General features: G+C 44.1%; 1 protein-coding gene across 2 annotated transcripts; it reads left to right on the top strand.

Annotated features, from left to right (window-relative positions):
* Nucleotides 1-11,393: 11,393 nt before the first annotated feature.
* On the top strand, nt 11,394-14,068 carry LOC103641852 (uncharacterized). 2 transcript variants are annotated; one of them, XM_020545912.3, is made up of 2 exons: nt 11,394-13,434; nt 13,523-14,068. In XM_020545912.3, the coding sequence occupies exons 1-2, from the start codon at nt 11,487-11,489 to the stop codon at nt 13,711-13,713; spliced, it is 2,139 nt and encodes a 712-aa protein (XP_020401501.1). In that variant the 5' UTR covers nt 11,394-11,486; the 3' UTR covers nt 13,714-14,068. The 2 variants fall into 2 exon arrangements, with proteins under 2 accessions (XP_020401501.1, XP_008663389.1); XM_008665167.4 differs by having other exon boundaries at nt 11,395-14,068.
* The last annotated feature ends 2,140 nt before the right edge of the window (nt 14,069-16,208 follow it).

The following is a 16,208-nucleotide window of genomic DNA, read 5'->3' as shown; positions in this document are numbered from 1 at the left end:
GGCCGCTGACAGTGCAGTGTCTTCGGCCTTCGAGTATCATCCAAGCAATTCATCACTTACGGTCTCAATACTTTTTAGCCAGTCATCATCTGGCTCGACGAATTTATCTCCATATTGGAATGTGTATTTTAGCCTAACTAATCCACCTTCGTCAGTTTCTCTAACAGTCTCCTTCGGCATTTCCCACTTTTCTACAAGTGGCCATATTCTGAAGGCAATGTGTTCTTGGACCAAATCCCTTGTCCCAATAAAAGAGCAAACCATGCCGAAGGCTCTCTGGCATTCTTCGACTGCTTCATTCATTTCTACCTTCGGCCTCCGAAGGCCGAAGCGTTGCCAGATAGGGCGCATAATGATACCTTTAATATCTTCCCGTGCTTCCAAGTCATTTTTCACATAAAACCATTCCGTCATCCAGTCGCCGGGCCACCTCTTTCGAAAGGTTGGCACGGGACAGCTTGACCCAGACCGGGCGCCGAAGCTGTAGCAGCCAAAATTGTTGTGATACTGCTCTTTACCCCAGGGTTTTGTCTCATACAATAGCTCATGTATGTTGCAGAAACTTTTTGCATTTGGTTCTAAACCTTGGCTCCTCACGGCCCAGACGAAGATGCCCATTCTTATGATTGCTTCAGGAGTAAGTTGATGAAGGTAAATTTCAAATATCTTCATTACTTCTACGACAAAACCGCTCAAAGGAAACCGCAGTCCGGCCTTTAAAAAGCTTCGGAAGATTACGACTTCATTCTCTTCGGGAGTAGGCACAGTTTTCTCCCCTTCATCTGCCCTCACAGTAGACATGTCTCGAAAGTATCTTCCCCTCATGTTGTCAAGATGACTCTGTTTAATACCCGATTTTCCGAAGACTGTGTGACTTGGTCGCCACGGTCGATCTTCGGAGTCTTCACCTCCACTTTCCACATCATAGCTGTCACTGTCTCCAGTATCTTCAGATAAACCCTCCAAAATCTCCCTAGTGATCTTCTCTGTGTTGGTCTTTGCTATTGACTGAATAAACCCGAGATGCATCTCTTCAGAAAGGCTCAGCTTCGATTCAGCAACGGCTTTCTTATCTTCAGACATCTTTGTGAACGCCGAGAAAGTGCTCTCAAATCCGAAGCTTAAAAATTTAAAAAAGCCAAGCAAGCGTTGTTGCGCACAGGCAAAAAGACGAGTGAGCAAGAGCAGATAGCAAGAAAGTGTGCCAAATAACTCGTGGCAAGCTCTTATTTATACACCTAGTGCGTTGAAAACTGGAGGGTCCCGCTTGTCAATGACTGTTGCTATTCTAGCAAAGGGGAGGTGTTTTTTCGGACCTTCGGCTTAAGGCCTTCGTCCATGTCGCAATATGAATTTATCATTCTAGCAAATTAATATTGCGAGGGGCTACTGTTGGGGGCCTTCGGCTTCCGAAGGTCCTCAAAAACATGATTTAACAATGTTTTCCAAGTGGAATATGTGAACAGGTATCTTCGGAATCGGGTCATGAGTATACAAGAGTAGGATCAGTACGAAGCCTGAGCGAGACGGAAAGCGATTATGACGAAGGATGAAAATGACCACGAAGCTGTACGCAGAAAAGCTTCGGCATGATAGCAGAGAAAGGGAACCGACCTAAAGATGAAAAGGCAAATTAGACCCCGAAGAATTACTATAGATTTATTGATAAATGTAAAGGGCACAAATGTAATTCTACACGGACTGTGTCCCTTGCCTGTAAATAGATGAACAGTACTCACGCTGACTCAGCATTCGCCTTTTTCGCATCACGCTTGTACCTTTACTTTCAGTCAATCCGAAGGTATATTCATAATTTGTTATTTTGGAGATGATAATGCAAATAAATATAAGTTGATAATAATATTTTAATTATTCTTCGTATTTGATATATGAATTCTTCTTTATTGTATACCTAACTTGCAAAGGTTCTTTCCCTCATAACCTTCGTCCGGATTTCATTATGTCCGAAGGGATATAATGTCTTGAAGGACGAAGGATTTTAATATTTAACACTTTTTATGTTGCCTTGTTCTTAATTCTTAGCATTTGAGAACAAGTCCCCAACAGGCGTGTAGGGAGAAGAGAACTCATGCTTGATGCCCTCCTCCTCAAGAAAGCCTTCTATTTGTGAGTTTTTGAACTCCGTCCCATTGTCGCTTCTAATTTTCTTGATCCTCAAGCCGAACTCATTTTGAGCCCATCTCAAGAATCTCTTGGGTTTGAGATTTTTCCTGTAGAAAGAATACCCAAGTGAAGCGAGAATAATCATCCACAATAACTAGACAGTACTTACTTCCGCCGATACTTATGTAAGCTATCGGGCCGAATAGGTCCATGTGGAGGAGCTCGAGTGGCCTGTCGGTTGTCATGATGTTCTTGTGTGGATGATGAACACCAACTTGCTTCCCTGCTTGGCATGCGCTACAAATCCTGTCTTTCTCAAAATGCACATTTGTTAGTCCCAAAATGTGCTCTCCCTTTAGAAGCTTGTGAAGATTCTTCATCCCAACATGGGCTAGTCGGCGGTGCCAGAGCCAACTCATGTTAGTATTAGCAATTAAGCAAGTATCGAGTTCAGCTCTATTGAAATCAACTAAGTATAGTTGACCCTCTAATACTCCCTTAAAAGCTATTGAATCATCACTTCTTCTAAAGACAGTAACACCTGTATCCGTGAAAAGACAGTTGTAACCCATTTTGCATAATTGAGAAACAGAAAGCAAGTTGTAATCTAATGAATCTACTAGAAAAACATTGGAAATGGAGTGGTCAGGTGATATAGCAATTTTACCCAATCCTTTGACCAAACCTTGATTTCCATCCCCGAATGTGATCGCTCTTTGGGGATCTTGGTTTTTCTCATAGGAGGAGAACATCCTTTTCTCCCCGGTCATATGGTTTGTGCACCCGCTATCGATGATCCAACTTGAGCCCCCGAATGCATAAACCTACAAAACAAATTTAGTTCTTGATTTTAGGTACCCAAATAGTTTTGGGTCCTTTGACATTAGATACAAGAACTTTGGGTACCCAAACACAAGTCTTTGACCCCTTGTGTTTGCCCCCAACATATTTGGCAACTACCTTGCCGGATTTGTTAGTAAGCACATAAGAAGCATCAAAAGTTTTGAATGAAACATTATGATCATTTGATGTTTTAGGAGTTTTCTTCTTAGGCAATTTAGCATGGGTTGATTGCCTAGAACTAGATGCCTCACTCTTACACATAAAAGCATGGTTAGGGCCAGAGTGAGACTTCCTAGAGTGAATTCTCCTAATTTTGTGTTCGGGATAACCGACAGGGTATAAAATGTAACCCTCGTTATCCTGAACCATGGGAGCCTTGCCCTTAACAAAATTAGACAATCTTTTAGGTGGGGCATTAAGCTTGACATTGTCTCCCTGTTGGAAGCCAATGCCATCCTTAATACCAGGGCGTCTCCCACTATAGAGCATGCTTCTAGCAAATTTAAATTTCTCATTTTCTAAGTCATGCTCATTGATTTTGGCACTAAGTTGAGCTATGTGATCATTTTGTTGTTTAATTAAAGCTAGGTGATCATGAATATCATCAACATGAATATCTCTACATCTAGTGCAAATAGTAAGATGCTCAACGGAAGATGTAGAGGATTTGCAAGTATTTAATTCAACAATCTTAGCATGCAAAATATCATTCTCATCTCTAAGATTGGAAATAGAAGCATTGCAAACATCTAAATCCTTAGCCTTAGCAATTAATTTTTCATTTTCAATTTTAAGGCTAGAAAGAGAAGCATTCAAATTGTCAATCTTAGCAATTAAATTGGCATTATCATTTCTAAGACTAACAATTGAATCATCACAAACATCAAACTTTTCAACCTTAGCAATTAGTTTTGCATTCTCTTTTCTAAGGTTGGAAACAATGTCATGGCAAGTGCTTAGCTCACTAGTTAATTTTTCATTTTTCTCTACCTTCTGAGCATAAGCATTTTTAACTTTAACATGATTCTTGTTTTCTTTAATTAGGAAATCCTCTTGGCTATCCAAGAGTTCATCCTTATCATGAATAGTGCTAATCAATTCATTTAATTTTTCCTTTTGTTGCATGTTTAAGTTGGTAAAAAGAGTAAACAAGTCATCCTCATCATCACTAGAATTAGCCTCATCGCTAGATGTTGCATATTTAGTTGAGGATCTTGATTTTACCTTCTTCTTCTTGCCATCCTTTGCCATGAGGCATTTGTGGCCGACGTTGGGGAAGAGGAGCCCTTTGTTGACGGCGATGTTGGCGGCGTCCTCATCGGAGGAGGAGTCGGTGGAGCTCTCGTTGGAGTCCCACTCCCGGCAAACATGGGCATATCGCCGCCCTTCTTCTTGTAGTACCTCTTCTTTTCTCTCCTCTTTCCCTTCTTGTCATCGCCCCTGTCACTATCACTAGATAATGGACATTTTGCAATAAAATGACCGGGCTTACCACACTTGTAGCACACCTTCTTGGAACGGGGCTTGTAATCTTTCCCCTTCCTTTGTTTGAGGATTTGACAGAAGCTCTTGATGATGAGCGCCATCTCCTCATTATTGAGCTTGGAGGCGTCGATGGGGATTCTACTTGGAGTAGAATCTTCTTTCTTCTCCTCCGTTGCTTTGAATGCAACGGGTTGTGCTTCGGGTACGGAGGAGGATGCGCCTTGCTCGATGATCTTTTTGGAGCCTTTGATCATTAGTTCAAAGCTCACAAATTTACCTATCACTTCCTCGGGAGACATTAGTTTATATCTTAGATCACCATGAATTAATTGAACTTAAGTGGGATTAAGAAATACGAGTGATCTAAGAATAACCTTGACCATTTCATGGTCATCCCACTTGGTACTCCCGAGGTTGCGCACTTGGTTTACCAAGGTTTTTAGCCGGTTGTACATGGCTTGAGGGTCTTCTCCTTGGTTGAGCATGAAGCGACCGAGCTCCCCCTCGATCGTTTCCCTCTTGGTGATCTTGGTCACCTCGTCTCCTTCGTGCGCCGTTTTGAGCATGTCCCAAATCTCTTTGGCACTCTTCAATCCTTGCACCTTGTTATACTCCTCTCGACTTAGAGAGGCGAGGAGTATTGTTGTGGCTTGTGAGTTGAAGTGCCGGATTTGGGCAACTTCGTCCGAATCATAGTCCTCATCCCCTACGGATGGTACCTGTACACCAAACTCAACAACATTCCAAATACTAGTGTGGAGTGAGGTTAGGTGATGCCTCATTTTATCACTCCACATGTTATAATCTTCACCGTCAAAAACCGGTGGCTTGCCTAATGGAACGGAAAGTAATGGAGTACGTTTAGAAATGCGAGGGTAGTGTAGAGGAATCTTACTAAACTTCTTGCGCTCATGGCGCTTAGAAGTTACGGACGGCGCGTCGAAGCCGGAGGTGGATGGCGATGAAGAGTCGGTCTCATAGTAGACCACCTTCCTCATTTTGTTTTTCTTTTCGCCACTCCGATGCGACTTGTGTGAAGGGGATTCCTTCCCCTTGTTGCGGGACTCTCCCGATGGAGCCTTCCCGTGGCTTGTAATGGACTTGTCGCCGGTCACCATCTCCTTATTGGCGTGTTCTCCCGACATCACTTCGAGCGGTTAGGCTCTAATGAAGCACCAAGCTCCGATACCAATTGAAAGTCGCCTAGAGGGGGGTGAATAGGCGGAATCTGAAAATTATAAACTTAAGCACAACTACAAGCCGGGGTTAGCGTTAGAAATATAAACGAGTCCGAAAGAGAGGGCGCAAAACAAATCAAACCAAGGAAATAAAGCGGATGACACAGTGATTTGTTTTGCTGAGGTTCGGTTCTTGCAAACCTACTACCCATTGAGGTGGTCACAAAGACCGGGTCTCTTTCAACCCTTTCACTCTCTCAAACGGTCACTTAGACCGAGTGAGCTTCTCTTCTCAATCAAATGGGACACTAAGTCCACTACAAAGACCACCACACAATTGGTGTCTCTTGTTTTCATTACAAGTGTTGTGAAAAACAAGAATGAGGAAGAAGAAAAGCAATCCAAGCGCAAGAGCTCAAAAGAACACAAATGTCTCTCTCTCTCTCTAGTCACTAATTTGTTTGGAGTGATTCAGGACTTGGGAGAGGATTTGATCTCTTTGTTTGTGTCTTGTATTGAATGCTATAGCTCTTGTATGAGGTGTGAAGGCTGAAAACTTGTATGCCATGAATGTGGGGTGGTTGGGGGTATTTATAGCCCCAACCACGAAAATGGTCGTTGGTGATGGCTTCTGTCGATGGGCGCACCGGACAGTCCGGTGCGCCACCGGACACTGTCCGGTGTGCCAGGCACGTCACCCAACCGTTAGGGTTCGACCGTTGGAGCTCTGACTTGTGGGGCCACCGGATAGTCCGGTGGTGCACCGGACAGGTCCTGTAGACTGTCTGGTGCGCCTTCTGGCGCTGCTCTGACCTCTGCGCGCGCAGGCGCACACTGTAACGCATTTAATGCCTTCTGGAGACGACTGTTGGTGCGAAGTAGTCGTTGCTCCGATGGCACACCAGACAGTCCGGTGTTACACCGGACAGTTCGGTGAATTATAGCGGAGCGGCCTCCCAAATTCCCGAAAGCTGGCAAGTTCAGCGTCGATCTCCCTGGTGCACCGGACACTGTCCGGTGGCACACCGGACAGTCCGGTGCGCCAGACCAGGGCTGCCTTCGGTATAATTTGCTCCTTAGTTTTGAAACCTTTCTTTTATCTTTGTATTGGTTTGTTGTGAACCTTTGGCACCTGTAGAACATATTTTCTAGAGCAAACTAGTTAGTCCAATAATTTTTGTTGGGCAATTCAACCACCAAAATTCATATTGGAAAAGGTTTGACCCTATTTCCCTTTCACTAACGCTAACCCCAGCTTGTAGTTTGTCTTTTGAGTTATAAATTTCAGATTTTGCCTATTCACCCCCCTCTAGGCGACTTTCAATATACACTAACCAATTTATAATATAATATAATTTAATATTTAAACCACATAGATCTACCATAAATCATAATTCTTTAACCGTAACTCTGATTTTAGTGGTTCGCGAACCCACGATCTCGTAGCGACGTGTAGATTACTATTATGCATTTGTTCTTATGTTTGGTGTGATGTTAATTATACCTATACCATGTTTGTTTGTATTGCTACGACTAGCAGTGAGGTCACGATAATCTGAAGATCATCCTAGTATCTGGAATCTCAAGTCTCAGGCAATTTGTGCCCTTGGCCACTTTTATTACCCAATAATATTCTTTATTATCACTTATTCATGCATAGGATTAATTTTGATGGGACTCAATAGGTCACCCTAGACTGATTATCTTGTTACCTTGTTTACCCCTGAACTATTTGGGTAGTTTTGCTATTGCTCTATATGGTTTTGGGTTTAATATTACATTATCTTCATGTTACAATTATACTGTTATTTTATTTATTGTTCATGACAAGATCATTATATTAATTGGAACATGGAGCTTAACTTGAGAAACACGTGCCACCACAAGGGTGGAATGGGACGCCCTTGGCTGACTAACTAGGAAAGCTAGTGGAGGACTACCTTACCCGACAGGGGCAAGGGCAGTAGGGGAGTAGGCGTGTAGGGAGGTTCCCGAGTTGATTTTGTTGCGATGGCGGTCAGACGGGGGATTCCTGCATTGCTCTTCCTAGAAACTGTAGTGGGTTTTCTGAAGCTAGTGGAACTTTGTAAAGGCCTCGTAGTGGATCCCTAGCCATTCACCTTGGTAGTGTCTAAGGGTCTAGCTAACCCTGGCGACATGGGATACACGACTTGTGGGTATAGGTTACAACCTCTGCAGAGTGTAAAACTGGTATACTAGCCATGCTCGCGGTCATGAGCAGCTCAGGACTCTCGCATGATTAAATTATGAAACTAAATTCAATTTTCCATTTGCATTGCATATGATTTATTATTAATTTTGTTCTATTATTATTATGGTTTGATATTTACTTACATTTAGTAATTGCTAATAAAATTTGACTAACTTATTAAAAGCAATGCTCAACTTTAACCCCTATTATTGATCAGCCTTACACATCACATGAACTCCCACCTTTGGTGAGTTCATGCACATTATTCCCCACAACTTGTTGAGCGATGAACAAATGTGAGCTCACCCTTGCTGTCTCACAACCCCCATAGGTCAAGAACAGGTACCACAGGATGAGGCACATGGAGGATGCTGCGATGTGTTCGTGAGAGGTCTAGGTCGTCGTCTCCCAGTCAACTTTGGGTTGCTAGATCGTTGTCTCCTTATGATGTAATTATTTATTTATTTTGTATAGAACTCCTATTATATAGTAAAGTTGTAACATTCGTTTATGTACCGTGATTCATCGTATGTGTGAGACTTGGTCCCAGCACCACCTGGTGATTATGTTCGCGCCCGGGTCCCTAAAACCTGGGTGTGACAGGTGAATAGACAAAACCTAAAATTTTACAACTTACAAATGCAACTTGATCCCAATTAGTGGTTAGAACAAGATATATATCAATCGGAGTAAAGGGACTAGTTCAATCTTGCAATAAGTTGCTTTATGAATGTTTAGAATGAATTTTGAAAAAAAACACTAAGAGATTTGAGTGAAGATCAATGCAAGAGAACTTAGGGAGGAAGGATGAAAACAAATTACAAACAATCAAACATAAAGACATAGTAATTTGTTTTTTGGAGTTTAGTTTCCCAATGAAACATACGTTTCTGTTGAGACGTCCCAAAGGACCTGGTCTCTTTTAACACTCTCAAGTGATTCCAACAATCAAACAAGACTCCTCTCCCTTTTCTCAGACCAAAGTCTTCGCAAGGCGTTTCACACATTTTAAGGCTCTTGCTAGCTTTTAGAATGAATGGGTGCTTTGCACCAATTCATAGGAGCACAACACACACTCTTCTCTTTTGCACTCTCTCAAGGCTCTATCACAAATCACACATGAATTGCTATCTCTTTGCTCAATTCACTATTTTGTGGCACTTGGGAAGCTTTGATCACACTTGGGAATGTTGCTATAGCATATTGGAGTTGTTGCCCAACTCTTGTGTTTTGAATGGGCTGGTTCAAGGTGTATTTATAGCCCAACCACCCAAATAGTTGTTGGGATCATCAATTCCCAAAAACCTATTCTAAACTCGGATGCACTGTACCTACTATAGTGTCTCGTCCGGTGCATAGTGGACCTCTATCAGACTGCCTATTCAGTGTTTGTTTTGAACACAATGTCAGGTGGCATCGGACCGGTTCGGTGCACCATCGGACCCTACCACTGACAGCCGGACCGTCAAACTCTGAAGTCAGTTGTTAGACTCTTATAGGTCTGGTGCTCATCGGACCTCGGACAGGTGCGCTAGCTGCTTTGAGTTGATTTACGTCGTCTCTGCGCAATCAGTCCGATGCGTGGTCTATTGGCACACCGGACAGGTCCGGTGCGCCAGGTATCAGATGTCCGAACAACATAATCTCTATGCACTCGGGATGTGGCTCATTTGTTGCACACTAGACTAGTGTGGTGCCCCAACATTTAGTTTCAACGTATATAGCTCTTCAATCTTAAGTTCTTTTTGGGTTATTCTTTTTTGTCTCGATTTGGCTGTCTTCTTGAGTACCTCCATGACTTAGACAAACATATCAAGAGTCCATTCAACAATTCTAAGCCATAGGTTCTCATCTTTTTCCAACACTTCAACTTATATTTCTCATTTTGTCTCAAACTTAGCTCTAGAACACCGCTTATATATATATATATATATATATATATATATATATATATATATATATATATATATATATATATATATATATATATATATAAATGGCTTAGAGACTCCTTCCCTTTCAGTCTCGAATAAGTTTCTCATCGACTACCAGTTCAAAGACCGACGTTGAGGGCGACGACCATGAGGTTGTCTCTATTGTTCTCTTTTTTACTTGATTTCAGAAAAGGTGGCTATGTTACCATGAAAGATTTGCTCGAAGTGTTGTGCTCTTTGTTGTGGCCAACTAACAGTGTATATTCTTATGTGTGGCATGTATAAAGTTTGATCAAATTACAATCAAATTAACTATCATAGATATAAACTATAATATCTAGACTTAAAGTCCTAGTTGGTCATAAGGCCTTTTGTTTGTAACAAGATACACTTGAAGCAGGTGCAATTATAGATGGTCATTTGGCACTAACACGATGGGCCAGCTCAGACACGATACGAAAAAGCCACGATGGGCCAGCTCAGACACGATACGAAAAAGCACGGCCCATTTGGTATGCGCTATATATTTTCTAGTTTTTGTACATTAATTCCGTGTCTAATATATAGTTAACTAAAACGTACTAATTATTTTAGTGACTGATATAACGACTACTTCGCCGGGCAGGGACGAGAGCTTGAGAAAATGGTCCGACTTACACGCAAACCATATTTCTGTTCATGAACTATATATATATATATATATATATATATATATATATATATATATATATATATATATATATATATATATATATATATATATATAGACACACACGCATACATACATTTCCATATGATGTAACGTGCAGGTCGGTTTAATTGGGAGGAAAAAATCGTTCGCGGCGAGGATGATGGGCCCGTTTGCCTGCCGGGCGTGACATGATGATGAATGTGTTTGGTGGCCTGTAATTATGTCAGCGTGGATGGGACGGGAGAGAAGGCGACACATGAGGCTGTGTGCAGCGCATGCGACCAGCCCCTCCCTCCCTCTCCTAACACTGTATACGTTTCACATAGTGTAACGAGAGGGGTGCAGCGGCCACCCCTAAAGCCTCAACAGTGTTAGCACTGAGAATAGTGCTTCGCTAGATGTGGAGGGCGGTGGCGATGCCTCCAAACACTATACTTGTACTGTTTAATTAAATGTTCGTTAAAGAAAAATTGATAATAGATAAAAGTAGGTGTAGTAAATGTTATTTTATGGTTATAGTGGGGTATAGAAGAAGTATTTAAGAGAACCGCTACGGGAGATGAAAAAGCAAGGGATAAAATATTAATGATATAATTCAACAAAGTGATATAGGAATAGAAATTTAGGGAAAACCGATGCGGGTGGAGACGATCGAGGCACGGTCTACCTTGCGCTGGTTTGTTTTAGCTTGTTTTTTTCCTCGACGAGCTTTTCTTTTCTGAAAATCTAACTGTGGTAAAAATTTAAAGTACCTTAGGATTACACATAGAGAAAGATAAATGGTGTCTATAGAGTTTATGATATAGAAAATAATAAATTCCTACTATCACGACGAATTGATCGATTATGCATTTACGTTAATTTTGAACAGTTTTCATCAAAGACGACGACTCGGGGCAATAGATTTATATGTCATTAGGGTGAGTGGGGATGCACATGCCACGTGCTATCCAGCCGCTGTCATTTGGCGCGGTCTCCGGATCCGTGTCTGGTTATACTCTAAAGCAGCAGCAGCTTGGATGTTCGTCGACGTCCTTGCGCAGCTATGGAGCGATTGGGGGCTCCGGTTCTCTGTAATTTCCAGCTTGGTGACAATCGTCGTCCTCAGCCTCTTGTCCTGGACACGCCGGCGCTCGACGTCCGGCCGCTGGCGGTCGATCCTGCTGTGGTTCGTGACGCGCGTTGTCTGGTTGGCATACCAGGGCGCCGAGATAGCCGCGACGGGCGCCCTCGGAAGCCTGTCCCTCTCCGGCTCCGATGGGTCAGCGGAGGAGCAGCAGGTGATAGCGTTCTGGGCGCCGTTCCTGCTGCTGCACCTGGGCGGCCCGGACACCATGGCCGCCTACGCGCTGGAGGACAGCGCCTTGTCCGTGCGCAAGTTCCTCGAGATGGTCTTCCAGGTCGGGGGCGCCTTCTACGCTCAGTACAAGTACATATATCGCGCGCGCACCTGGACGCCGCTGGCGACGGCGTCGGCCATCATGTTGCCCATAGGCATTGTCAGGTATGTGGAGAAGTGGTACGCGCTATGGAAATCCAAAAGCATGATGGAGGAGGAGGAGGGGGAGGAGGAAGAGGAGGAGAAGAAGAAGGTCGCGGGCGCGGGACCGGGACCGGGACGATTCACATCCGCAACAAGCAGCAACGACGCGCTGTGCCTTGCTCAGGATCTGTTCCATGTCTGCCGTCGTGCCTTGTCCGATTCTTCGGTGCTCCCGGGCACGGAGAAGCAGCGTGCCAGCGAGGAGATCTTCCTGCTGGGATGGGAGCGCATGTGCAAGGTGGTGGAGATGGAGCTCTCGCTCATGTACGAGGCCCTGTACACCAAGGCCATCGTGCTGCACACCTGCCCGGTTGCAGGCTACCTCAACCGTCTAGTGTCGCCCCTCGCCACCGCTGCCGCAGTGTTGCTCTTCAACCAGTATATCGGCAGCCGCAGCCGCCGGGCCATCATCATCAGGAGATCTTTCGTCGACATCACCTACCTCTTGCTGGTTGTTGCCTTCGCCATGGACCTGATGTGGCTGCTCAGAGCCCTTGGTTCTACCTGGACGTACGCCGCCCTCAGAGAGGCGCGGCCATGGGCATGGTGGCTTCGCCACCACTTGCTGTGCAGCGGGAGATGGCGCCGGATCCACCGCGCCGTCGACGCCCTGCATCCGTTGTCGTGGTTATTCGGCAGCGATCCAGTTAGCTACTACAGGACGTGGTCGGGCACCATCGGGAGGTACAACCTGCTGCAGGCGTGCAGCGTTGCTGCTGCTCACCGTGGTGCCCGCCGTCCATGGTGGACGCGGTTCGGGAGCTGGCTGGAAAAAAAATTGGAGCTGGAGGAGACAGAGTATCTGCGTGAGCTTCCTCAGGACGTCAAGGAATCGCTGATCCAGCGAGTGCAGCGAATACTGGTGTCGACCAAAAATAATAATGCTGATAAGAAGACGGATGAGAATGGAATTGGATGCCGCTACACCCTGGTAGACATCAGGACACTCTGGGGTCAGCAGGCCCTGGAGGACGCCAAGACGAACCTGTTCGGTCGCGGCCGTAAAAATGGTAGGAAAACAAGTAACAAGAAACCGAAATTGCCCAGCTTCGGCCGTGAATTCGAGGAGGACGTCCTCATGTGGCATATGGCCACCTGCATTCTCTTCTCGTCATCAAGCGGCAAGGAGAGCATAGTCAGCATACCAGGGGGATCCTCGGCCGACGCCGCCGATGCCCATGTGACGGCGATCAAGGTGATGTCAGAATACCTCATGTTCTTCGTCGCTGTACGTCGACACATGCTGCCTGGCCTTGTGCTCCACAGCCTGCTCGAGAAAATCCGCCAAACTTTGCACGAGATATGGGACGACGGCAAGAAGAAAACTACTGGTGGTTCGTCGTCGTCGTCGTCTACAGCAGCCAAAGATACTCCGCCTCCTCAAGACAAGCTTGCCGAAATGCTGCTAGAGAGACTGAAAGCAGGTCGGAGATGGTTTGACCGAAACGAAGGCAGGCTCGTTGTTGGTAATGCAGCTGCGCTTGCTAATACACTAATAGAGGCTGGCATCAGTGTGCAGAAGCGACAGCAAGTGCCGCAGCTGCTGGAGTTCATCTTCAACGTGTGGGTGGACAAGCTGCTCTATGCGGCCGCCAGATGCAGCGTGGAGAGCCATGCCAAGCAGCTCAGCCGCGGCGGCGACCTCACCACCATACTGTGGCTTATTGTCCAACATGCTGCCCTATTTCGCATCGGAGAATTAAAACCGAAGGAAGAGCCTCAGGAGGAGGAGGAGAAGAAGAAGGAGGAGGAGGAGGAGAAGAAGAAGAAGGAGGAGGAGGAATTGAAGCCTTTCTGGCCACAGTATCCAATGCCAGCGCCACCGTCGAAGCCAGCATATGCATATCCAGTTCATTACATTGCAGATGAAGAAGAATCTGACGATGCCGAAGAATCTGACGATGCCGAAGAAGATGATGACATGACGAGGCATGCTATACTGTACTAGTTTATATTCGTGCGTTGTAACGAGACCAAATATAGTCTCATTAAATTAAGTTTACATGTCTCTACTGTATCATTAAAACAATATGGTGTTTAAATGTGATTTTTGTATCATCATGTTTTGTCACACCCGGGTTTTAGGGGCACCAAGACCCGGGCGCGAACATAATCACCAGGTGTGCTGGGACCAAGTCTCACACATATGATGAATCATGGCACATGATCGAATGTCACATCTTTACTATATAACAGGAGTTTTATACAAAATAAATAAATAATTACATTATAAGGAGACAACGGTCCAGCAACCCAAAGTTGACTGGGAGACGACGACCTAGACCTCTCACGAACACATCGCAGCATCCTCCAAGCGCCTCATCCTGCGGTACCTGTTCTTGACCTGTGGGGGGTGTGAGACAGCAAGAGTGAGCTCACATACGTTCATCGCTCAACAAGTTGTGGGGAATAATGTGCACGAACTCGCCAAAGGTGGGAGCTCACGTGAAGTGTTAGGCTTACCAAAGAGGATGGTTAGAGCTGAGTATTGCTTTTAAAGTTGGTCAAAATTTTATTAGCAGTTACTAAGTACAAGTAAATACCAACCCAATTAAGTAGTAGAACAAAAGGAGTAACAACATCACCTGCGATGCAATGCATATGACAAATTGAATTTAGTTCCATAAATTAATCATGTGAGGGTCCGAGCTGCTCATGACCGTGAGCACGGCTAGTATACCAGTTTTACACTCTGCAGAGGTTGCGCATCTTTACCCACAAGTCATGTTACCCATCTGCCAAGGGATCGTGACTTCCCATACACCTCTACCGAGGAGGCGAGGCAGGGTAACACTACGAGGCCTTTACAAAGTTCCACTAGCTTCAGAAAACCCGCTACAGTTTATAGGAAGCTCCAATGCAGGGTTCTTGCCTGACCGCCATCGCAGCAAAATCAACCAAGGACCTCCCTACACTGACCACTCCCCTACTGCCCTTGCCCCTTTTGGCTAAGGTAGTCCTCCACTAGCTTTCCTAATTAATCAGCCAAGGGCGTCCATAAACCCTTGTGGTAGCACTGTTTTCCCGGGTGGTCGCTCCATGTTCCAATTAACATAATGATCTTATCATGAACAGTAATAATAAACAGATAATAAAAGTGTGATCATGAATAATGTATCTTCATACCCAAAACCACATAAAGCACTAGCAAGTACTACCCAAAAAATTCAGTGGTAAACAAGGTATAAAGATAATCAAACTAGGGTAACCTATTGGGTCCCATCAAAATTAACCTATGCAGATCATTATGATTAATTAGAACATGAGTGGGTAAAAAGAAGTGATCAAGGGCACAACTTGCCTGGGATTTGAGATTCCAGGTACCAGGATGATCTTCGGATGACTCGTAACCTCACCGCTATTCGTAGCAATACAGACAAACATGTATAGGCAAAATTAACATTACACCAAACATAATCATAAATTGCATAATAATATTCTATGTTGCGTAACGAGATCGTGGGTTCGAGAACGACTAAATTTGGAGTTACTGTTGGAAAGATATGGGTTTCGGGAGACCTACTCGATTAACCAATTAGATCTAGATCTTTATGTTGATTATATAAATCATGCAATAAAGATATTAAATAAATAAATCTAGTCTACATTATACTTTGAGTAGAGATCCTATTTTAGTTAGATCATAATCATAGATAAACCATCTTTGATTAAGGAGATTAATCTATTAAACATAGGTTTGAACAATATCTAATTATAAAAGTAAGTGATATGGTACCAATGATAATATTACTATGCAGTTAATATTATTATGAAGCTAACGCAACTGGAATGGGTTGAAACGGACTTAAAATGAGCAAGTTATGGATTTTCAAAGTTCTAGGAATTATTTTTATTCCAAAAATCAGTTTCCAGGGTTTTATTCATTTATTATGAATTAAAATGGACTGCGAGTATAATTAGTAAAGAAAACAGGGTCTCAAGTGAAAGATTACAGGACCCGCTTGTTATGAATCTTAAAGGTGGAAGGGTCGCGTGTATATTTATAAAGGTTCTAGGGGTTCTTTTAGAAAATGGCCGCGGCGAAGGGGTATGGGCTGATTTCGGCCCTTGGATTAGATCTGGATGACTCATATTATATCGCGCGAAGAGTTAGGCTTGCTCGGATCTGCGCCACCCGATCCGCAATGCACGGCCCGGATTTAAAACTTTAGAATCACTTCGTGGCCACCCATCATCC

The sequence above is a fragment of the Zea mays genome, chromosome 10 (assembly GCF_902167145.1).
Source record: "Zea mays cultivar B73 chromosome 10, Zm-B73-REFERENCE-NAM-5.0, whole genome shotgun sequence".
Lineage (NCBI taxonomy): Eukaryota > Viridiplantae > Streptophyta > Magnoliopsida > Poales > Poaceae > Zea > Zea mays.
This window is presented reverse-complemented; position numbering and strand designations above follow the sequence as displayed.

What these genes read in the sequence shown, in the direction of transcription:
- LOC103641852 (XM_008665167.4), top strand. Translation starts at nt 11,487, where the DNA reads ATGTTCGTCGACGTCCTTGCGCAGCTATGGAGCGATTGGGGGCTCCGG.